Here is a 23,406-nt window from a genome sequence, read left to right as displayed (position 1 = left end):
GGCGTTTCCGTCCTCGAGGCAGCGTTCAGGGGTGGGGTGGAAAATTACTAGCAAGCAGAGCAGGCTCATGTGAGCACATGCTGCTGGAATACTATCAATACTATAAGTTCACAAACCTCGTTTATGTGCCTGCAATGACCCGCCACAAAAGAATGGCCGAGTCCATGTCGCGACCTTATATCGTAGACAGAACACAGCATACAGGATTGTATACTTGATCCTTGAGCTTAAAACATAACTTGGAGGACAGACTTCTATGTAGGCGGCAAGCAACACAAATTCTGGCATCTCCTGGTGCCGCTGGTACCGCCTGCTCTGCAGGTGACATGGATCACCAGGCACAGATCTGGCCCACCCACTAGCGTGTCTCGAGCATTCCGCACTCCCGCGGCCATTCCGACACTACCCCAGATAACCTCCACCAGCGCCCCGTCCTGCTCTCTCTCCCGAACACGCTTCCTATGTATGTGTGTGCTGTATGCCGCGCTCAGATGAAGACGTAGAACTAGACAGCATGAATGACGCTGCAGCCGAGCCCTTGATCTCCAACGACCGCCGCGTTCCGAACGATGCACGCGACCGCTACGATGAAGCCGACGACGCGAGTATCAGAGAGGATGAGGTGGATGAGAGTGCCTTGGTATCCCCAGGCCTGTTCATATGGTGTCTGACTATATGCGCCGGGGTCTCAGGGCTACTATTTGGATATGAGTATGTCGCATCCATTCCTGCGATCTTTTGCGCCATGCCATGGCATCTACAGAAAATGGAAGTAACGCTATACTGACGCTGCACAGCACCGGTGTTATATCCTCTACCCTCATCTCCATAAACACCGATCTCTCCTCCCGTCCCCTGACCACCCTCGACAAGAGCTTGATTACGTCTTGCACTTCGTTCTTCGCACTCCTCGCCTCGCCCCTAACGGGTATCCTCGCCGATGCATACGGACGCAAAACCGTGATCCTCGTTGCAGACATTCTCTTCATACTCGGCGCCCTGTTGCAGGCATGGACAAGCAGTGTGGGCGGCATGATCGTGGGTCGGTCTATCGTCGGCGCAGCAGTTGGAAGCGCGTCGTTCGTTGTACCGCTGTATATCTCGGAGCTCAGCCCTAGCCCTTTCCGGGGACGACTGGTGGTAGTGAGCAGTTTGTTTATTACTGGGGGGCAGGTCGTTGCTTATATTGTCGGGTGGTTGTTCTCGGAAAGATTGCATGGGTGGAGATGGATGGTGGGTTTGGGGGCTTTACCGGCTGCCATACAGTTCGTTATGCTGTTCTTTTTGCCGGAGACACCGCGATATCTCGTCAAGGCTGGAAAGACGCAACAAGCGAAGAGGGTATTGGGGCGTGTGTACAAAAGTGAGGAAAGTGGGACGAAGCTGGTGAACGCCGTTTTGAGGCGGGTAGAGAAGGAGATTGAAGAGGAGGAGGATGCGGCTGGACTGCGAGGGACTCCTGACATGGCTAAGATCGGTTGGAGAGCTAAGAAGGAGAGGGTGCAAGACAGCTTCTCTCAACTGATAGTCATCGGAGGGAACCGTAGAGCCTTGATTATTGCCTGTATGCTTCAAGGCTTCCAGCAACTGTGCGGCTTTGTAAGTCCCCTCCTTCACGTCCAAGCAACAGATATCCCCACTAAGACCACTGGAACGTATCAGAGTATGGAATGACTGCTAACACCACCCCCAGAACTCCTTAATGTACTTCTCCGCCACAATATTCCGCCTCGTCGGTTTCGAATCACCAACCCTAACCTCCCTCTCCATCGCCATCACAAACTTTCTCTTCACACTCGTAGCCTTCCACTACATCGACCGCATCGGACGCCGCCGTATCCTCCTCTGGTCCGTACCCATCATGATTATCGGTCTCGCACTCTGCGCCATCGCATTCCTTTTCATCGACCTTCCCACCGAGGAAGCTTCCGCTACCGCCACTGCCATTGCCGGCGATAACAACAAGATATGGCCCCTAGTCATCCTCTTCTCCATGATAACATATGTTGCTGGTTACGCGATAGGCATGGGTAACGTTCCTTGGCAGCAATCTGAACTCTTTCCCCTGTCTGTAAGGTCGCTTGGGTCTGCGTTGTCGACGGCTACGAATTGGGGGTCGAATACTTTTATTGGGATCACTTTTCTGCCCATGATGAATATCTTCACCCCTGTGGGAACGTTTGCGTTGTACGCCGTGGTCTGTGTGGTTGCGGAGATTGTCATTTGGAGGATATATCCTGAGACGGCGGGGTTGGGGTTGGAAGACGTAGGTGGGTTATTGAAGGATGGGTTCGGGGTTAGGGATAGTGTTAGGAGGTTTGAAGAGAGGCGGCGGGATCGGTGATCGAGGGGGTACTTTGAAGGATCGTACACTAGAATTTAGTCACCGTACAGCGTTACGTGTCTGTTCATGGAGTGTGATGTCAAGGACATTGATAGTTCGAGTCATGACAGCTGGTGACGTGAAGACCGACAGCGAGTTCCTAGGCATAAATGCCACCGCCCTCCCTATACCTTCTTGTTTTCTAGACTCGCACGCTCCCATTTACCCAGACAGCCATACTATACCACACCTACAACCACGTAACAATGAGGCCTACATTCTTCCTCCTCACAACCCTCAGCGCTCTGGTAGCCGCCGCCCCAGTCCACGCCTCCAACCCCCCTCCTCCCCTCCCCACAGCCTTCTACCCTGACCCTGTCTCTGGCTCCGGCTCCGGCCAAATGGTCGACAACATGCTTCCCGACAGCGACCTCCCTGGCGGCGGCATCGGCTCCTCTTCTCCTCAGATGTCCGACAAGCGCGCCCTTGCCAACGCGGTTCCTGATAAATATGACTCGTCTACGTACTACGACGCAGCTGCTGAGAAAGAAGCAGAGGAGCTGGCTCTTGTGCTAGACGCTGCGAGTGAGAATGCGGCGGAGGACGAGAGTGCGGATACCAGCCTTAACGTGAAGAGGGGACAGGGACAGGGAATGGAAGGCAAAAGCGTGGAGGGGTGTAAGAAGAGGGCTGAGCCGGCAGGGTGTGTGAAGTGTCAGAAGGAGTGGGATATGTACGTTTGATCCGGCTCATACTACAATCTCTGCATTTATCGCGTTGGTATGAGTTTGAGCTCGATGCTAACGGTGTAATGTAGGCACGTATCGTGTTTGTGCGAGAAGAAAGTTGGTTTCGATGCGTGCGTGCAGAGCAAGATTAAGAACTATGTAAGTTGAAGGTTTCGAAGCGCGCAGAGCTGATGGAAGACACTAACATACTGGTAGGACGCCTGCGCAAAGAAGGAGTGCCCATAAGCTAGGTACAGCTCTGTGCAACTGGCGACCACTTCATGAGGAGAGTCAGCGGCCGTGAATTGGATCTGTCTCGCGGTTGTTATGCCTGTGTCAGTGGCCATTGAGAGTTCGTAGTGGAAATTTCCGTTTCAGATTTTTTGTTCTGTCTGCTATAACACATTTTCCAGGCGTATCGTCGCTTTTGCGTCGATGCGAAACTTTGATGACCTTGGTGACCCGTTCCCGCATCCATATTAGAAGTTACCTCATTCGCCGTAAACGCCAAAGTGTCATTAACTCATTACCATTCCATCCCCTCGTGCCGAAACGCCAACGCTGATGCAAATGCCGGAATCCTTGTGTCCCTCATCCTTCACACGCTAGGGTGACGGGTATCACGTCATGCCAATCGGCCATGCGTAGAGTGTGAATCTCCTAGTTGCCAACGGCCGTGTCGTTGAGCGCGACACAGACAGCACCACGGTGATGTCCGTTGTACTGCCTGATGATGCTCTGACTACCAAGCTCCCACAGCCTTGCGTAGTGGTCTGAGCAGCTGGTGACGAGGTAGGCGCTATCGGCGGAGAAGGCACAATCCCAGACCCACCTCTGATGACCATGTAGCGTAGTCTCTAGAGGGAAGGCAGCCGGGTCGCGCTCGCTAGCTGCCGGCAAGTTGTCGGTAGGCGTGACGTTGTGAGGAGCGGTGGGATCGACGGACCAGATACGCGCTGTGTGGTCGGCGGAGCACGTGGCTAGATGACGGACATCGGGGGACAGGAGGACGCGGGTGATGTAGGTTGTATGGGCCACGAACTTGCAGATGGGGAGGATCGAGGTGGTATCGCTGCGCTGGATCATGCGCCAAACGTAGACGTTGCCCTAACATGCGGTGTTAGCAAACATTGGGACAACTTCATCCGGGGAGACTCACGGCGTTGTTGCCTGCGCAGACCATGCTTCCGTCGCTTGCAACCGTAACACTAGCCACGCTGACGTCGTCCTCTGGAATGAGCTGGTGAGAGCACTTATTCTCTCCCAAGTCCCAGATCCTCACGTTACCACCGCGGTCGCAGCTGATGAGCTCTCCCTGGTTTGGATGGATGACGACATCGTTGACTGGAACACCATGAGTGTAGTTGCGCTGAACGTTGCCTGATCGCGTGTCCCAGATCTTGACCGTGCCATCTTCAGACGAGGTGACCAGCCACTTGGACTCGCAGTGGAACGCGACACCGGTGATGTTGGAGGTGTGACCGTCGAAGGTAAGGATCGCGTTCGGGTTTGTGGACTTGATATCGTAAAGCTTGACCGTGTGGTGACCGGCGGCGGCGAGGTATCGCTTGTCGGGCGAGATGCAAAGGCGGTTGACTTGGGAGTCGGGGTGCGGGATAGTCCGGGAGCATATACCGGAGAGCGCTTCCCAGAATCTAGTCGTCGGAGTCAGTACGAATGGCTGCCAATGGCGCATGGGACGCGTGCGAACCTAATGGTATGGTCGTAACCGGCTGCAATTGGATGTTAGTCGTTTGTCTGCCAAATGTGGGGTTGGCAGCTCGACGTACCTGTGCATAGAATGACCGACATCTTGATTACAGGGTCTCTCTCTAGTTACGAATTAGGGATGAACTTTTGTGTATACCGGAAATCCGTAGTAGTACAATCAATGCGACGGTGTTAGTATGCGCGACAACTGCAGAACATGACGCGCGCGAAGTTGCGATCACGATTGGAGAGCTTTGCGCGTTGAGGGGAGTTGGAGTTGGTCTTGTTCGGGAGTGCTTGGACCACTTCAGCCCTATGGCGGTCAGCCTATAGCGGCCTAGCGCTATGTAAGCTCCTCATGGTGAATGGTGAATTCAGATGTCGTGACTGTGCTTGTGTGAAGGTCACACTTGTTACGAGTGTCAGGCACGTGGTGTAGAAGCCGTACTCTAGTGCCTTCGCGGGAATCAGGGTTGAGCGCTTTATCGCACAACACAAAACACAAGCTGGATATACACAACACTACCTAGGTAGATGGTATTTCGAGTGCCTGTCTACATGAGACCCGGGTACGCAAAGACGCGTTGAATAGCTATATGATCCCAAGACCTCAGCAGCCTACAGCTTACTAGCTGTATGCATAAGCGGATAACTCTTCGGTCCACTCTCCAGCGCATCTTTCGTAATCTCTCCGACATTCTTGAACCCTCCAACATTCATCAAGATGTCCAGATCAGCTAGTAGACCGCGCATAACATGGTCAACTCCCGTCTCGCCCATGATCGAAAGGCCCCAGATCCACAGACGGCCAACGAATACGAACTTTGCGCCCAGAGCGAGCGCTTTGAAGACGTCGGATGCGGAACGGACGCCAGAGTCGAACATGATGTAGATTTTGTCGCCGACAGCTGGAGACTTTGTTAGCTATGCAGTAACAAGAGACAGGATACACTGAACGTACCATCAACAATATTCTCAAGAGCATCAAGACTTGCGACCGCGCCATCGACTTGTCTTCCAGCGTGGTTGCTGACTACGATGCCATCGAAGCCCAGATCAACAGCTTTCTTCGCATCGTCCACACTCTGAATGCCCTTCAAAGAAAACGGCTTGCCACCACTGAGCTCCTTCCATAGTTTCATCGCCCACACAGCCTTCTCCCACGTATGCGCGCGTCCATGCCATACGTTATCGATCCAGAGCGCGCCAGCTTCGTTGGGCTGTGTCTTGGGGTCAATGCCCTTTTCCTTGAGCCTCTTCTGGAAGACGGGATCAGTAAGGCCCAGATCCGCACCAAGCCCGTGGTAGAAGGCGTAATTTGAATTTGCGACATCGTCATGCCGCCATCCAAGCTGCCAAGTGTCAAGCGTCAGGATGCAGGCTGTGAAGCCGCTGCTCACGGCACGTTGGAGGAGCGATCGAGTGAGCTCATCATTGTGCGGCATGTAGAGCTGGAAGAATCTCACCCCCTTCTCGCCGCCACCGGCAGCGGTACCTGTGTCGCCTTGTCCTTTCCTCACGCCCTCATCGTTGGCATGGCCTACGTCCTCTATGCTCTGTGAGCCTGCTGTCGAGAGACAGTATGGTAGCCCCAAGGCGCCTGCGGCTCTTGCTACGGGTAGCTCGCCCTCTGGGTTGTAGATCTTGTTGATACCAACAGGCGCAAATGCAATCGGCGCAGGCACTTTGTGTCCAAAGATCTCGGTCGCAGTGTCGCGCTGGTTGGTATCTACCAGCATACGCGGAATAATTCGATGTCGGTAGAACGCTTGTCTGTTTACGGTATGGGTGTGCGATTGGCCGGCATTTGAAGACGCGTAGAACCAGCCACCTTGGCTGAGTTTCTCCTTTGCTAATTCTTCGAGTTTGCCCGGTTCTATGTACAGTACATCAGCTTTGCGCGATGGTGACAGAACGTGAAGCATACTTACCTGTGTTGAACACTGGTACTTCGCCCTCATTGGATTTCCAAAAGTTCTTCCGCTGAAACAAGGCGTATTGCTGCGTGGTTCGGGCCTTTTGGTTGGGATTTACAGGGTCCATGATGCAAGTGGCCAGTCAGGTACAACGTCGGAGCAATTGAGGAAGGAGCTCGATAATGGATCTTGAAGGTAATTGAAGGTAATGATTGTTTCACTTTGTCTTTTGAATCGAGAATATCAAAAATAGACGTTGATATTGCTTTTAGCAATGTACCACCGGCACTCTCGGATCCACGCCATAATTGTGACGCTTGCACAGCTGTCGCAAATTATGACGAAAGGTGATGCTGCTCGGACTGGACCCTGACCTCAAGCTTATCTCCGGACTCGCGGACGGCAATGCGAACGGCAATTCCATGTAGCATGGCTGGAACACAGACCTCGCTATCGATTGACACACTCGGCTGTGAGTCACCTTCTAAGATCGGAGTCTATACGTGTCCGTTGACGATGACTGTCAAGATGACACCTGGATTAGGTGCGCGTCGAAAATCGACCTAAGAGCGGGAGAGTGGGGCATCTGAAAGCTTGTTTGCCAGCAATAAGTAGACGCATAAAGACAAGGAACTGGGCGCTATCTGATGCAACACGCATTCTACTATGCCTTAGAACGCGGCTGATAGAAGTGATGTCATGAGGGCACTGCATACGCTTCCAGTTTAGACACGGATGAAGGTCGCGATAAACACCATCTTGGTAAAACCATTGTATCATGAACAAAGTGATAGCTAGGTAAAGTGGAAGGCGAAGGCCGAGCCCGCCAGGTATCATTTCGTAAATCTGCCCGCTTGCGATCTATGAGGCTCGTTTCCATGACCCGTCGTTTGATTCTACAGGAAACCAACGTACCCATCGTCGCTTGCAAAACATCCATAAGAGAGACATTGCATATCATCATGCATCGAAACTGAGCCCTTCGAGCCAAACATCATTAATCGTGGCCAAGTCAAGTGAGGACAAGCTATTTCTCGCTCGTCTTGGTTGTGCCTGCCTCAGGCTTCTTATCGGTCTGGGACTCGGGAGCGTCGGACTTCTCCGTCTGTACAGATGAGGGCGACTCAGTCACTTGGACTTTGCTCTCGTGCTGAGGGCCTGGCGTGCCTTCGCGATCCTCGCGAGACTTGGCGTTGGCGTCCTGGTTGTACTTGTTGACTTGCGAATCCAGATCCTTGTCTTCGTCCTCGTTGTCGAACATCTCGCCGTCATTGTCTCCAGTCGAGACTTCGGTACCGTCGCCGAGAAGGATGATGCGACCGCCGTTGCCGTTGTTCGGCCGGAATCGACTGTCCAAGTCCATGTCGATGTCATCAGGGGAATCGTCAATGCGATGGTGAACGCCGGGACCGCGGAACTCGGCTACACAATTATATTAGAACTGAACTACTCGCTCTCTGAGGCGGACTTGGCTGGATCTTCTGACTTGCCGTACTCTGGCGGCGCACATGGACCCTCTCCATTCGCAACCCGCTTTGCGATGTCCTCGTACCACTGCTCCTTCGTCCTTCCTTGTAGAAGACCAATAACAGTCATGGTCATGTTGTCACAGCCAACACCTCCCGTGTCGCTGTTTGAAGCCAGACAGTTGTCCATCATGTTCTCGCAAATGGAAGCAAGATCCTGCTTTGCGACAATTCCGCGCCTAACGAACTCGACGACGGCTTGAGAAGACTGGCAATCCCAGATACCTGTATGGAGTCAATAAGAGCGCACGAGCATAGCAGGTTGTACTATCTTACCATCGCAGGCGACGATCAAGAACTCGTCATCTTGGTTGATATCATGTATCTCAACATCCGGGAAGGCAGTAACTATCTGCTGCTCGGGAGGAAGATCGGCGCTCTTCTTGAACTCGAAGTCACCTATCGCGCGCGATAGAGCCAGGTTACCGTTGACACGGCCAAAGTCGACGAAACCACCTGCGGCTTGGATACGTGCCTTCTCAGCTAATAGATGTTAGTGCTGCTTGCCTTGGTCATCTGTGTTTCTTACCCTCATTCTGGGGCTTGTGGTCGAAAGAGAGCGGCTTAGCCCTTCCCTTGACGCCTAGGACAGTACGCGAGTCACCTGCGTTGGCCTGTTGATGTGAGAATTGGCCAAGGAATGTTGTATGGGTCAACGTACGACGTAGATCTTGTCTTTGGAAAGGACGGCGACTGACGCAGTGCAGCCAGATACCTCCTCTTCGTACTTGGGATCTATTCGCGTGAGTCAGCCACTTGTCGACTACAGAAATGTGCCCTGAAAAACATACCACTCAAGATGGCGCGGTCTGTGGCGAGGAAACCATCTTGTAGAGCCTTCTTGATGTCGCCCTCTTTGAAAGCCTCCTGCTTCGCGACAATCTGGTGCAGCTGCTCGCCAGCGTACAAGGCCACCTTGTCACCACCGTGTCCGTCGTATACGCCGAAGAAGGCGAGTCGCTTGTCGTTGCCAGTGGGTTTGCCTGCTTCACCTGCAAAGTCTAGTACGGTGGCATGCGCGTCCTCCATGCTGATCCGCCAGCCCTGCATCGACGACACGCCGTAGATGAGTGACTCGCCATCGCCGTTTTCGGATTTCTGTGCAAGCAGCGTATTAGCGTCGTGTTAATGTGAAGGATAACCTGCGCGGCCGTGCAGCTCAATGCAGGCGACTGCTGCCGAATAGAGCGAGGAGTAGCGCAGGTGCGGGGGCGGGGGGCCAGCATTGGGAGGCAATTACCTTGTCAACGACGGGTTCTGAGAGTGTCTGACCCATGTTGTCCGGTGCCTACAAGGACCTGTGCGAGGAGACGAGGGGAAGTCTGAGGTTGATCGCGGGTCTCCCTAGGGGCATAGAATTCCAAACTGCGCTGCTGGTGTGTGGGGGGATTTCAGATGTGGCTAGGCGCAGGGGCGACTGGGTAAGTGGCCGGGCGTGTGTGGTGGGCGTCGTGTAGGTCCTTAGGAAGAGGACAGGAGAAAAGAATTGCGTGCTCTAGCTCGCGGGGGTAAACAGGCCGGATGGTGTTGTAGGCAAAGAGTGACGCTGCTCTACCTGTCAGGCCGGGCCCGTGCGGGCTAGTGGGTGTGGCTAGGTCGAGGCCAGAAACGATGACGCCGCCGCATTTTCTGCAGTCCCGTTTCCCCCACCAGCTCCTGTCGCTGTGGATTGCGCCCTCCTGACTGAGTACGCGCTCAGCTTGCCAATGGCTGCCTAGTCGTGCATCTTTCCGGGCGGTGCTCTGCTAAGGCGAGGCAGCCGGCGCCTAGATGCTTGCTTACTTGTGCAAGAGCTCGCGTGCCACGCACAAAGCCCTGAGCACCCCTATCAGCGCCTCAACAGCAGCCGCCGCCTGGCCTCGATGCACTGGAGCTGATCGTCCTTTCTGGCTGGGGCATAGCTCCATCACTCGATACACGAAGCCCTCTTCCTCAAGTTGTACCTGTCCCGCATCAAGCACCCTGAATGTCGGCCGTCTATTCTACACAGCTATGCTGAATTCCCAAAGATCGTGCATACATTCAGGGTTTAGACGTAGTAGTACGGTTCGGAAAGAACTTGTTTGCTGCACATGAAATTGGTCCCGTGAACGCGATAGAAAGGGCAACACTTGCTCAGCCGCGTTGCGGCGCGACAATTCCCAGGGTCCAGATTCCGTGTCGGGCTCTGAGGATGCACTACGACGGATTAGTACTACCCGACCGATTGGCACGCAACATGTTGCTTCCTCCTACACAACACTCCCGAAACTCGCGATATACGTTCCACCGTAGCGCGAGGCAGGAGCTGTGAGCCGCCAAAAAGCGGCCCATTTTGGCGCGGCACCATGTCGTGGCTGCGTATGAGCAGCTGCGTGGGTAACTGGGATCACAAGATACCTGTGCAACGTGGTCCTGAAACTCCCCATATATCATCCATGGAAAAGCTATAACGAGGACTCTTGGCCTGGGCTGCCGAGGTTCTTTTGATACAGTGCGGCAACACCAAACATCTGAAATACTCTCATGGCACTGACTCAGTGTTGCTTCTGCGAGATGAGCGTACCGCCGGAGGACCCCGGTACCCCGGAAACCCCAAATGTTCTTTAAATATGCACTAAAAGCCCCACGATGAGGGCGACAGCGCAAATGACAGAACTCCGTATCGCCAACTTCCTTCGCCATCTGCTCGGGGCATTGGCTTCGGCACTTTCATGAGATTATCTATCAGAAGCGCACGTATAAGCCGTCGCACGGTCCGATCGTGGTATCATTGTCGAATATGGCTTAGCCCAAATTTGAACCTCGGCTGTCCGAGGTAGCGCAAGATCGCCATCCTACTTAATCATCATTCCAAACACACTCTCTTCCCATCATCTCCATCATCGATCTATTATCACAATGAAGCCAACACCGGACTGGGTCAAGCAGCTGAAGCCTTCGGGCATTCAAGGCCACGAATTGCTCAAGGCTGAACGCGAAAACTCCAATGTACCCGTCCAGGAGCTAGAAGTCCTCCTACATACGCAAGATGTCATCGACAGGAGGAACAAGATCCTTGACATTCTCAAGTCAGAGAAGGTCTTCGACAAGTCGCAGAACTACTTCATGGGAAGGATCGACAGATTCGAGAGGGCGCTTGCAAGGGAGAAGAGACTCAGAATCTTGAAGAAGCAACACAACTGGTCTTTTGACGAGTTCCGGACTGCTACAGAACTTGTTGGCGAACCCGGACCATACGGACTCCACGACTCTATGTTCAAGGTACGCGCCATATTCTGTCTCCGCGCGACTTCTACTCACTATGCAGGTTACACTTGAAGGTCAGGGTACGCCGGAGCAGCAGGAAAAGTGGCTTACCAAGGCCAACAACTACGAGATCATCGGATGTTATGCTCAGACTGAGCTTGGCCATGGTTCTAACGTTCGAGGACTTGAAACAACCGCCACCTGGAACAAGGAGGACAAGACCTTCACCATCCACTCCCCACATCTGACCGCCAGCAAATGGTGGATTGGATCCCTAGGTCGCACAGCTAACCACGCGGTAGTCATGGCTCAGCTCATCATTGATGGCAAATCATATGGGCCGACTCCATTCTGCGTCCAGATCCGTGACCTGAAGACACACGAGCCGCTCGACAACATCCACATTGGAGACATTGGTCCCAAGTTCGGTTACAACACCATGGACAACGGTTTCCTTCTCTTCAACCACGTCAAGATTCCCCACATCAGCATGCTGGCTCGTTACACATTCGTTGACCCCAACACAAACAAGTTCGGACGCCGTGGCGCGCCTTCCCTCGTCTATGGAACCCTTACATGGGTTCGATCGACTATCGTCATGCAAGCCGGTAGTGTGCTGGCTCGCGGTGTTACTATCGCAACCCGTTACTGCGCTGTGCGACGGCAATTCCAGGACCGAGATGCTCCCGCTGGTGAGGCTGAGACTGCTGTTCTGAACTACACTATGGTGCAGATTCGGTTGCTTCCTCTTCTCGCCGCTACCTTTGCTTTGCATTTCACCGGAAAGTCGATGATGGATATGTACCAGGAGAACCAGAAGAGGATCGCCCAGGGCAACGCCACCAATGCACCAAGCAAACGCGGAGCTGGGCCAGAGGAGGTGCAATCAGGTAGCGACATGTTAGCAGACCTGCACGCTTCTTCATGCGCATTGAAGTCGCTTAGCAGTTCGATCGCAGCAGAGGGTCTCGAGGTCTGCCGACGAGCCTGTGGTGGTCACGGCTACTCAAGCTTCAGCGGTATCGGGCCGTGGTACTCTGACTACCTGCCCACTACCACATGGGAGGGTGACAACTACATGTTGACCCAGCAAGTCGCGCGATACGTAAGTCTTTTATACTTAGCTAAACTGCGATCAGCCTTCCTAACCTTTGCTTTAGATGCTCAAGTCCGCCCGTTCCGTACTCAAGGGAGAAAAGCCGACGAACGACACCACTCAGATTCTTTCTCAATTCCATGCACGCCGCGACATTGGCTGCGCATTCGACGTTATTGGCGACGACGACGATCTTGTCAATGCCTTTGCTTGGCGCGTGTCGTTCCTTACCTTCGAAGCCAGCAAGCACCGTGACGAGCAGAAGAAGCCCTGGAACGATCTGCTCGTCGACTTCTACCGCCTCAGCAAGGCCCACGCACAGTACATGGTTGTAAAGAACAACCTGTCTGCGCTCAGGAACATCGCAAAGGCAGGCAACGTTGACAAGAACATTGTCGACGTGCTGATGAAGCTGTTCCGCCTCTTCGCTCTGCACACACTTGAGCAGGAAGGTTCCGAATTCTACGCTTCCGGCGCATGCAGCAAGCATCAGATTTCGCTCGCGAGGACCAACACTGTCATGAACCTGCTCAAGGAAATCCGACCACACGCTGTCAGGCTTGTGGATGCATGGGGCTTTGACGACTGGGTCTTGGACAGCAGTCTGGGTCGCGCAGACGGAAAAGTCTACGAGGATATGTTCTACAGGGCCAGCGAACTCAACCCGCTTAACAATTACACCGTCGACCCATACCCGGATAGCGATGTCTTGTTCAAGCGCATCGAGAAGAGCAAGTTGTAGGAGAAGGCATGTCGTTGTATATATGTAATTGTATTTGAATAGAACAGCGAACTTGATGTTAAAGAAGTCTGCCCATCGAAATCATGTTTTGTTGTAACGCATGCGCGTATAACTAGTAGGCCGAGAGGAAGCCAACGGGTAATTTGATCCGGGAAGTGGAGACACGGCATACGCTTACCCTCCATGGTGTACACAGCAACCTCATCTACTATATACCACCCCGAAACATACCTTTTCCTCTCCGTTCCGAACGTATTGTCACGTTCTCCTACTCTACAATCCCACCCCAGATAATTTTAGATATCTACGCTCAGCATGGCCCCTTCAGAGCCCACCACAAGCGCTGGCGTCCTCCTCGCTTTTCTCAAACCCACCTCAGCCGGAGGTAATGAAGCACAACCGGACGACAAGCTCGCACTCTTGTCCACGGCCATAACAGGAAATGTTCTCGGCATCAAATCAGCAACGCAATACAAAGCCGCCAATGCACAATACGACAAACAGCATCTCTTCGTATGCGACACAGAAGACCTGGCACGCGTGAATATAAAGCAGATGTTGAAGTTTCTTGACGGCGAGAGTGCGGGTGGAGAGTGGGATGTCAGAACGTATTCTGAAGTCCAGATCTTTGGTCCGGCGAAGAGTGGTGGTATGTCTGCACGTTGTACTTTGACTAGAGACGGAGATGAGAGGTGCCATTCGCTGACTTTCAACATTGTAGAACCTGCGACGACTATCATGATAGCACTCATGCAACCCTCACCCACCGGCGCCGAGGATCTGGATGCTTGGTACCGTGAGGAGCATAATCAGCAAACGTCTGAGCAACCAGCTTGGCTGCGCACATGTCGGTATGCACTTGTCTCGCAAGAGTCTGGTTCTTCAGATGAGGGTGGGAAGAAGCAAGAGTTGTCTTTCCTGGCTATTCATGAGTTCGGGGAGGGTGAGCAGCTGGGGGACACGGTCAAGGCTTTTGAGCCAATTAGTGAGTGGACGATGAAGGTTATGAAAGATGCGGTGGGGATTGACGCGGCGATTTATCGGAGGAAGTGAGTAAATGAAAGGAAAGGTTGTGAGTATGGTAGTGGGTACATCGAAGTTCATCCTTTAAGAAGGCGTCTATCCCTGGACATCTTATCCCATCATTTCTAATATGATATACCGGGTACGTATTCGCCAGGTGTCTATACACTCACATTTCCACCGATCCCATACGCCCATGTCGTCTGCTGGCTGCCAGGTGCTCGGCATATCGTTGAAGACTGGAAGCCGTGTGCGGATGAGCATTTAACGTCGACGGCGCCGAGCTCTGATGCGCATTGCATCCGAGTCCTAGTCTTAGAGTAGACTTGATTTCAGCGTAATTCGACATTCCGCAAGCAATGTTTCGACATCCCTGAGCTGGGCGGCAACGTCTTCCCGGAGTGTTCGCGTCACATTTCCCCATCGTAAAGTCACCAGTTGAGCCTCATGTAGCCGCGGATAGTACCGCTTGATAAACCGGGAGTAGTCATCAGCGTTCCATGGGGCGACACAAAAATAGAGAGCTGGACGGAAAAGACCCATCTTTTCGATCCTGATAGCCGTGATGGATCCGCAGAATTCCGCCCCTAGATTTTGAAGCGCTGTTGGGAGGTCATAATAACATTGAAGGTCAAAGGTACGGTGTTTGTAGATGAAGTCCCTTGCTTCGTTGCGTATCGTTTGGCAAGAGAATAGAAGGCTGAAGGCTCCTGGAAAGTGACGGCTGTGCACTGGGGGCTGAGAACGGCGCGAACGCGTGGGGTATATGCATTTCCTGTCGAAGGCGTAGTCGTAAATCATGAGTCGGAGTTCCGTGGGTAGGTCGAGGAAACGGAAGGGCTGCTGGACGGTCCGGACGCTAGAGCGCTGTCAGTGGAAGCATATGGCTCACTGCGGCAAATGACCTACATCTCAGTGCTTCTGCTCCTGTCGGCTACGACTCCTTGTTCAGAGGCTTCGTATCGATGAGCGAGAGTAGCCTCGGCGGTGGCGCTTTCTGTCGTCGGGTCCACCAGATTGGAATCCATGTTGACGTGTTTTTATTGAGCGGGAATGTCAAGAATAATGTACCTAGTACAGTAAACCTTGTGATTACCAGGCTATTAATTCATGGACTAGTTCCGCTAGTGGTGCACTGAGTTGGGTTCAGGGCAGACATTCACTGAGTGGCAGAGGCGATGATCCACAGTTCCATTCGGTCGTGCGAGAGAGCTCACATCCTGCTGAATATGACCTCAAGGTTGCTATTGCCGAAATATAGTCGCAGAGCTCTCACAGCCAAGTCAGGGCTCATACTGAGTAGCCCGAATATAGAAGTCTGTTGAATATGCACCTGCTGTAAGGAAGGCAACAAATGCCTGTAGTTAGTGCTAGATGGCGCGCCTTGTTGGAGTCCTATCGCTAAACGCTTTGCAAGCCTTGGCTCTACTTTGATAGCTTTTATTGCTTGGCAAATGCCGGGTCCTAGTTCGTACACGGCCGCCATGCAGTTGTAGTAGAGTGTGAGGTCAAAGGTGACTAGCTCGTTGAATGTAGGAGTCGCTTCTTCTCTGATGTGTCTACAAGTCATCAAAAGAGAGATAATTTGCTGGTGTTTTGGAATCCCGTTACGCCGCAGGAGATATGTGCCTCCAAGTAGATCAGTGGATTTCGGTTGTACATGTATCGTCTCGTTGATGAACGCATGCTCGTAAATCATGACTCGAATTTCGGCTGGCAGACGAAGAAATGGTGGTGTATAAGGGCTCTGATCACTTTCCATCGTAAGCCTGACATCTATACAGCTTAGCATGACTTACATACACTGTATCGATTTGACGATGGCTATGTGTAGCGAGGCTCAAGCGACCCAGACTTTCAGCTACATCGTCGTTCATGATGTACAGATCACAAAGAGAGAGAATGTTTCTTTGATGTTATCCGATATAAAGTCGCGGTGACAAAGATTATTGTATGTGTGTGCTGAAAGATCAGATGGTCGAGAGAGATGGGCGGCACAGCCGGCGATAAGCTAGCGCAATCTGGTATCTCCGGCGGCGCGTCTCGAGATTTTTGGCGCGTCCAATCTTCGTCATCGCAGTCGCGCGTTGACTGCACAGCCCTCGACTATCGTACGCCCCTCATTGGTCATAATGGGAAACCCAAAGCGCATGAGTGAGATGTTCGCATCATCGGCCGAAAAAGACGCCAACACCACGACGGTGACTGCGAGCCCGCCGTACTCGAGCGAAGGATCTACCCTACCCATCATTGGGGCACCCGAGGACGCACCGACAGCTGGCAAGAAGCGAAAGGCGCAAGATAAGATTAATGGAACAGCCTCGGAGAAGCCATCGCAACCACCATCTCCTCCCACGATCCATCCCTCTCTCTACGAGCCATGGACACGGCTGCCTACCGAGCTACGCAAGCTCCTCGAAACCCAGAAGCGCATGCGAGCCACACAGAACATCGTACCCGTCGTCTTCTCGAAGAACCAGAACATCAAATCCGGTATCAACAGGTTGAAGACATATTTGGGCGCGTACAAAGACCCAGCGTCTACAATCGAGATGCCGGAAGCCCTGAAAGAGGATGATGTGATCATAGCCGTTTCTGCACAGGGTGAGGGCACAACAAAGCTAGTAGGCATCGTTGATATGGTCCGGCGCATTGTGGCACCGAGTGGTGGAGAGGACGATAAGCATGGGAAGGAGGAGGCATGGTGGATGTACACAATGCTCACGAGCGTCGAGGTTGACCGAGAGATCAAAACCAGGCCGACGGACAAGGGTGACGCGGACGTCGAGAAGACACAGAGCACACGAAAGAAGGATGAACTGTCAAATGAAAACAACACGGTCAAGACGAAGAAAATACCTGTGTTAACAGTTTGGATGACCAAGAAGCGGATAGCCGCGTTCAGGAACGTCTTTGGAGAGCAGACATTCGCTGTGAAGCTGCTATCACAAGACTCTGACTGAATGCCACGCGACGAATCAATCGAAATTTTAAGAAGCCGCTTGCGCTGCGGGTATGCCACCGTCAGATCCTTGGACGACCTCGATTTGCTCGGTCCAATACAATCGATTTACGTCCCTGTCCTCCTCGCCCTCTTTGAACCGACCGCAGATAGCATATACCACACCGGGCCCGCCGGCCGCCAACATGAAGGCAGCGTCCTCTGCATCTTTCATCTGAAATCGTCGACGGTTCTTCCCCGGCTCCATCCTATCGTACAAGTTGTCCATCGCAGCATGTAAACGAGGGAGACCCAGGACTACATCACTTCCAGAGTAGGTGTAAACCGTTTTACCCACCCATTTTCGTGGAACGGGCGTGCTCAGGGGATAACGGAGTCTCATGAGGACGACACTGTGTCGGTTATCTGCCGAATTCGCTGCCATATTTAACGGAGAAAGATACTTGTGCGGACAGAATTGCGCTGCCGACAAAGCAACTTATAAGCAACGACATGCGTATTAGCACACGCCTCATGACTTAGTCACACCAGCTCAGCAAACTCTGAAATGGCATCTAATTGGCATCGGGTTATCAATACGATGTGTCTCACTTTACGCCAGCCAAATCCTGCACCTGATGTCGACCGAGGTGTACACAGTGTCTATCGACCTCAGACCCAAAGCATTCGTCCTGATGACACTGATTCGCCCCATGCCACCCTCTCCATTCCCATCTCCTACCTCCCCTCCCTGGCAGGGTGAGCCACTCGGCGTGTGGGCACACGAGCTTCCATCGGCCAGTTTCCTCCGACTTCATATGCTTCAACTCCGAGACTCCATGCGTGCTGCCGGCGACGTCTCAGCTGCGATAGCTATCATCACGCCGGGAACATATAAGCTGGTAAATGGTGGGCCGGCTAGTAACGGTGAGCCGGTTTTCCATTTCGGTGTCCTGGCTGGGAAGGAGACGAAGAACGGGGTACAGCACGAGAGGCTGTACTGGGTTGAGCTGGCAGAATATCACGCTGGTATGTGAGATATATGGGCCACATGCATGTATCTCGTGAAGATATCTCGTGATCTCCAATATACCCTAAGAATACAATTCATTACTTGGAGCAAGCATTATCTCAATAAAAACACAAAATACCCCAAGCCACCCCAACACACAACAGACATGCCCTCACGCATCACTCCCGCAACCAACACCCCCCTCCCATATCCCCCACCACCGAAGCCTCCGCGCCCGCGCATAAGCCAATACGTCCTGATGCGCACCACTTGCTCCGCCTGGCCTCTCCAAATGGTTCCGCAGCATTCCTGGGTCGGCAACGCAATCCAAGTCTTTGATTGTTGGAATAGAGCAAAAGACGCCTTGAATAGAGCAGAGACCGACGCAGGTTTGTGGGGTTGTTCTACACGTAGGGTAACTGCGACGTGCTCGGCGGATGGTGGGTACGAGGACTGGAGCTCGAATTCGACAGTTGGACTGGTTGAGGCAAACAATGGTACGTGGGACTTGTGGTGGATTAGAGAGGTTGATTTCGGAGGATGACTGATAACACGCATGTTTTATTGGGAACTTTAGGTCGTCATAGCAGGTTTTGATTACATTGCTTTTATTAGGAAGCTGGTGAAGGCTGCTATCACCTATGGTTTTATCGGGAACCACTGACTGAACACTCCCTTCGGGTCATATTTCTTCTTGAGTGTTTTCAGCTTAGGAAGACTGGACCCATAGATAGCAGTGTTCGTCTCGTCGCCAAAGGCGAAGTTGGCATAGCTGCATATCTTGTGAGCACTAGTTCGTTTCGATCGTGACAACAGAAACTTACGTGGGATCATTTTTGGGATCATCGCTCCTTGTCCAAAGCGCTCTGACCTTGCTTCCAAATTCTAGGGCCTCGGTATCGAGGCTAGCGTCATCATACCACGGTATAACGATAGCCTGCGAGAACGCATCCCTCCTGAGTGCTTCATTCATTGCTGCCGAGCCAACGGGTGCCGACATGGCCTTGGTCAAGTTGTAGCGCTCGATGAGGACGGCGGAGTCCGGACCTTTGGCCTGGAAGCCTTTGTAAAGCTCCCAGATTTCGGGCCACTTCTGTGCGTTCATGCCCGTGATGGTGGAGCTGTACGAGGGCTTGCGACCACCGCGAGTGCAAAAGCCGATGTTGGCATCATTCCAGTGGTCGTACGTAGTGATAGCGCTGGACTCAGAAATGGGACCAATGTCGTAAAAGGGGGCGAAGGCCTCGCGTCCTGTTTCATTCGTGCCTTTACGAAGCAACCCAGTGACGAGGATAGAGGGCTCGTTGAGTGGTTCCCCGCTAGAGGTCAGTACAAGGTACACTCGCTGTTGAGGCGTAAGAGGAAGATCTTCAACCGCTTGCGCAACCTGCTTGAGCTTGTCGGGTGAAAAGAAAAGGTTGTTGATGTATGCTGTGCGATCCTCTTTAGTGGCGGGCATTGCCTTGACGGTTGCTGAAACGACGATTCCGAAATTGGGACCTGCCCCCCGAAGTGCCCAGAACAGTTCCGGATGCGACGTGGCTGATGCGGTAAGTATTTCGCCTGATGCAATGACCACTCGCATGGAGATGATGTTGTCTACTCCGAATCCGACCTCGCCCATGAGATTGCCATAACCGCCACCGAGCATCGCACCCAGAGCGCCAACGCAGTTACAGTTTCCGGTGATGATCAATGCACCTGCAGTATTCGCTGCTGCAATCGTGTCTCCGATGCTTGCACCGCCACCGATAGTGGCGGTCTTCTTGTCTGTAGCAACGACGACTTTGTTGAGATTGGCAAGGTCGATGAGGACACCCCATTTCCCCAACTTGAAAGTCTTTCCCCATCCGATGCCGCCATTCTGTGCAAGGAACGGTATCCCAGTTTTCGTACAGTATTTGACCTTTTCGTTGGATTAGCATCGACGATCCGTTGTACCGGCAATTTGGTTGAGGCTGAACCTACTATCTTTGCTACATCCTTGTCATTTTGCACGCGGACGACCACAGATGGAAGGGGGGCGTTGTAATCACTCCAACGTGCTCGAACCTCGACGTTGACCGAAGATGGCGACGACACCAAAGTCTCCAGATCCTTGGCGACATCAGTCTGTCGTACAGCAAGTGCAGAGACCGCCGCGGCAAAAGAAACCAGTAATGATAAGACCCTCATATTAACAGTACCAAGCGAATGGGCAACGGCCCAACGTGCTTTTTAATTGACATCAAACTTTCTCGGCTACCTGCATGGTGGCATAGAATGCCCGGACCACAAGTCGTCAGGGCGAGGGATTTGTCGTCCCGGTGGAAACTCTAGTCGACAAACGGGATGCAGCCAGCGTCCCTGCATGCTAAATCCGCGCTGGGTTAGGTATAGTCACCGACGCGGTTATCTGCCGTACTCGTTCGCAATCGACCCGGTTACCGCGGGCGCAGCCGCATTCGGTTATATGTCCTCCGACGGCCCCGGACCCGTGCGTTACCCTAAAGCACCCCAGCACAATGTCTCCACACATGACTTTCGCAAGAGTTCAGCGAGCCATGTTGAGAGCATGACGTGGGCCGTGTTCCTTTAGGCGGTTCCATCCTTGCGCACGTGGGTTGGATTCCAGGTAACATTGAACCACCATCGAAAGATTCGGAAGGTGACAGCGCTGCGGAAACAGGGTGTCTGTGAAGTGCTGTCGGTGGTATGCAAGATATATTTCGCCGATGAACTTGGCACTCGGCAGTATTTTGCGAGAAGGATGCCAATCCAATCAAAAAATAATGCATATGCTACGCCAATAGCCTGGAGACAACCTTGAGCAACCAGTTCCGAGACATATACCGAGCGGAGTATTGTAGGATTCGCGGTTCAATATGCTAACACCGGCGCTTCTTGTTTGCACCGAGGTAGACGCCCTTTGTGGGAACACATTCATCCCAACGTTTGGTGAATCGTGATTTCCTTCGTGATACCGCGCTTGCCTAGTGTTGAGGCGTCTTCGGGAGGCGTAGAAGGAGCTTCAGACCGCGCCGTCAGCTCTGCGTAGCATTAGTGGGACACTTTACGGGACGCCATGCATTACGTACCGATCTCGTCAATCTCCTGGTATGGCTTGCGTACCAGCTTGCCGCCAAACGTTGTACTTTTCGTGATGCCGTTCAGCGCGGATGAGCCAAAACCGTGACCTGATGATCCGTATCCGTAGCTCGAACCAGTCTGTGTTGCTTCGCGAGGGTAGAAGTAAAACCAAATGGGCCGGAGCGTGGGCAAGCAGGCGCACACAACACCCAAAGATAGTTCAATGTTAGTCCAAAAGAACACCGGTGCTGTGTAATAAATGACGTCATCGGGATGCTTCAGGTATTCGCCGGCGATCGAGTAAGTCGCCACAACCCGTGTGATGCTGACAGCACATACTCTGTACGACTCAGTTGTCTTGAACACAATGACGTACGAGACGAAATAAGACTTACGCAGCTCCGAGTGAAAGCATTACGATTACAGCTAGCTTCTTCTTGGCCTCCATTCTGACACTCAAAACCATCGGGATAGGAAGAATAAGGATGACAATGTCTGCGAAGACACCCGTGTACTGGTAACATGGTCAGCCTGAATCGAAATCATTATGCTGAGTGAAAGACAGTAGCTTACAAGTAGGGCCAAAAACATTGGCACGGTTTCGACACAGCTATTCCCATAGTACGGTTCAATAAATACCGTTATGGGGTAACAAGTGAATAGATGCGAGAATGTGAAGCTGACGGTCCAGCATACGACATACGCAAGCACGCAGTATACGACGATGCGAAACTTTCGTACGTCAAAGATGTTCTTGTATAACACCAAAATCGACGATTTGACAAGACCTAGTCCGATGATGGAGATCATGTTTAGAGCAAACTTTGTCTAGAGAAGTTAGCAATTGCACTGCCATCAGCAGCTAGACCTACTTACTTGTTCAAAGAATATCAATCCGGGATCGTCCATGATGGGCTGGCCTTTTTCATCCAGTGGTTGATGAGACCCCAAGTAGCCGTGTATCGCAGCTATCAATTGGCGTAAGTTTGCAACATGCCTTCCAATCGAATCACTTACTAGCTAACTGTAAGGAGCAGCAAGCCATAGACACAGCCTATGAACGCTCGGTCAGAGAATGAAACATATACTGAACCGCTCAAAGTTCTCTTACCAAAGCAGCAACCGTGAGAAAGTCGTCCCAACCAACGCGCTTAGCGATCCTTTTTGCCCATAAACGCAAACAAACGAAGACGAATGGCAGTACCATGAAAGCCACGGCCAGGGCGACCATCATACTTTTGGAGTAGTTGTGATACATTTTGACTGTCGCTCCAGAGTACTGTTGGTACAAAAGACTTGTAAATAGCCGGACGGTCAACAAATACTTCGCATTGATGCAGACAGGCGAAATATAGGCTGCACCAAGCAACACTGAGCCTCAGGTCCTCTCTCCTCATTTGGCCGACATATCGACAGCGTACCACATCCTAGGGACCCCATGGCTTGCTTGTCACATGTAACCTGCGACCCAACCATAACCATCCTTTGAGCTTGACAGGTCTCCAGTAAACGCCCTGTAGGTATCACAGCACCGAGGGTGCCACGCTTGGTCTGTCCCGAGACTGACCAGGATGAAGTAAGGCTGAGAGATTGCAATCACACATCTCTTGACTCTGAAAATCACCCGAAAGTCCCCAGGACTATGACATCCCAGTGCTATGAGCATTTTCGCACGGGTCGGACCAGCGTAGCTTTTGGCCTGTACGTCGGTGCGTCCCAATACGTCAACCTGGGATATGCAGTGCCCACAGCTTCAGCTGAGATTTGTGCTCCTGGCATGCCACCATGTTGAAGACAGACTCACACACGATGGATGCCCAGCTATCAACTCCAAGGCCGTCGAAGTGTCTAGCTATCCCAGTAGTAGACCAGTAAACCGGCAAACCTGTATTGTTGTTCTCATGAAGCCGAGAGCCGTGGGGGTGTAGCTGGGGTGTTCCAGACAGGGGTTCGCCGCTCGGGTGAACCTTTCAGGACGGCAGAAGCCGCACTGCTAAGCCACGGGACGTGCAATGACCCGCTATTATAAGACAGCCTCGGCCAGAACCCATGCGAACTAAAGCTGCGCCGATTTCTCATCTTCCGGTCGATG

At 52.6% G+C, this 23,406-nt stretch overlaps 9 protein-coding genes across 9 annotated transcripts; 4 read left to right on the top strand and 5 right to left on the bottom strand.

Annotated features, from left to right (window-relative positions):
• Positions 1 to 514: 514 nt before the first annotated feature.
• On the top strand, positions 515 to 3,297 carry J4E86_002060 (uncharacterized protein; the record flags this gene model as incomplete). Its single annotated transcript, XM_051442623.1, has 6 exons — positions 515 to 711; positions 798 to 1,599; positions 1,694 to 2,071; positions 2,554 to 3,026; positions 3,141 to 3,210; positions 3,268 to 3,297. The coding sequence occupies 6 exons, from the start codon at positions 515 to 517 to the stop codon at positions 3,295 to 3,297; spliced, it is 1,950 nt and encodes a 649-aa protein (XP_051306211.1).
• A 414-nt stretch (positions 3,298 to 3,711) lies between these two features.
• On the bottom strand, positions 3,712 to 4,863 carry J4E86_002059 (uncharacterized protein; the record flags this gene model as incomplete). Its single annotated transcript, XM_051442622.1, has 4 exons — positions 3,712 to 4,158; positions 4,211 to 4,706; positions 4,763 to 4,784; positions 4,842 to 4,863. The coding sequence occupies 4 exons, from the start codon at positions 4,861 to 4,863 to the stop codon at positions 3,712 to 3,714; spliced, it is 987 nt and encodes a 328-aa protein (XP_051306210.1).
• A 516-nt stretch (positions 4,864 to 5,379) lies between these two features.
• Positions 5,380 to 6,804, bottom strand: J4E86_002058 (uncharacterized protein; the record flags this gene model as incomplete). The annotated part of the gene is made up of 3 exons (XM_051442621.1): positions 5,380 to 5,669; positions 5,723 to 6,637; positions 6,693 to 6,804. The coding sequence occupies 3 exons, from the start codon at positions 6,802 to 6,804 to the stop codon at positions 5,380 to 5,382; spliced, it is 1,317 nt and encodes a 438-aa protein (XP_051306209.1).
• Positions 6,805 to 7,704: 900 nt separating this feature from the next.
• PTC2 (Protein phosphatase 2C 2) lies at positions 7,705 to 9,479 on the bottom strand (the record flags this gene model as incomplete). Its single annotated transcript, XM_051442620.1, has 7 exons — positions 7,705 to 8,099; positions 8,186 to 8,428; positions 8,480 to 8,686; positions 8,733 to 8,817; positions 8,865 to 8,938; positions 8,995 to 9,301; positions 9,444 to 9,479. 7 exons carry the CDS (start codon positions 9,477 to 9,479, stop codon positions 7,705 to 7,707), a joined length of 1,347 nt encoding a protein of 448 aa, XP_051306208.1.
• A 1,604-nt stretch (positions 9,480 to 11,083) lies between these two features.
• Positions 11,084 to 13,269, top strand: J4E86_002056 (uncharacterized protein; the record flags this gene model as incomplete). The annotated part of the gene is made up of 3 exons (XM_051442619.1): positions 11,084 to 11,446; positions 11,493 to 12,536; positions 12,592 to 13,269. 3 exons carry the CDS (start codon positions 11,084 to 11,086, stop codon positions 13,267 to 13,269), a joined length of 2,085 nt encoding a protein of 694 aa, XP_051306207.1.
• A 315-nt stretch (positions 13,270 to 13,584) lies between these two features.
• Positions 13,585 to 14,322, top strand: J4E86_002055 (uncharacterized protein; the record flags this gene model as incomplete). Its single annotated transcript, XM_051442618.1, has 2 exons — positions 13,585 to 13,918; positions 13,991 to 14,322. The coding sequence occupies 2 exons, from the start codon at positions 13,585 to 13,587 to the stop codon at positions 14,320 to 14,322; spliced, it is 666 nt and encodes a 221-aa protein (XP_051306206.1).
• Positions 14,323 to 16,424: 2,102 nt separating this feature from the next.
• Positions 16,425 to 17,255, top strand: J4E86_002054 (uncharacterized protein; the record flags this gene model as incomplete). Its single annotated transcript, XM_051442617.1, has 1 exon — positions 16,425 to 17,255. One exon carries the CDS (start codon positions 16,425 to 16,427, stop codon positions 17,253 to 17,255), a length of 831 nt encoding a protein of 276 aa, XP_051306205.1.
• Positions 17,256 to 18,884: 1,629 nt separating this feature from the next.
• Positions 18,885 to 20,420, bottom strand: J4E86_002053 (uncharacterized protein; the record flags this gene model as incomplete). The annotated part of the gene is made up of 3 exons (XM_051442616.1): positions 18,885 to 19,017; positions 19,070 to 20,151; positions 20,214 to 20,420. 3 exons carry the CDS (start codon positions 20,418 to 20,420, stop codon positions 18,885 to 18,887), a joined length of 1,422 nt encoding a protein of 473 aa, XP_051306204.1.
• A 747-nt stretch (positions 20,421 to 21,167) lies between these two features.
• Positions 21,168 to 22,223, bottom strand: J4E86_002052 (uncharacterized protein; the record flags this gene model as incomplete). The annotated part of the gene is made up of 6 exons (XM_051442615.1): positions 21,168 to 21,274; positions 21,323 to 21,654; positions 21,710 to 21,828; positions 21,888 to 21,924; positions 22,018 to 22,142; positions 22,191 to 22,223. The coding sequence occupies 6 exons, from the start codon at positions 22,221 to 22,223 to the stop codon at positions 21,168 to 21,170; spliced, it is 753 nt and encodes a 250-aa protein (XP_051306203.1).
• Between the last annotated feature and the right edge of the window lie 1,183 nt (positions 22,224 to 23,406).

Source organism: Alternaria arbusti (assembly GCF_024043155.1).
Source record: "Alternaria arbusti strain BMP 1465 chromosome Unknown scaffold_2, whole genome shotgun sequence".
NCBI classification, from domain to species: domain Eukaryota; kingdom Fungi; phylum Ascomycota; class Dothideomycetes; order Pleosporales; family Pleosporaceae; genus Alternaria; species Alternaria arbusti.
This window is presented reverse-complemented; position numbering and strand designations above follow the sequence as displayed.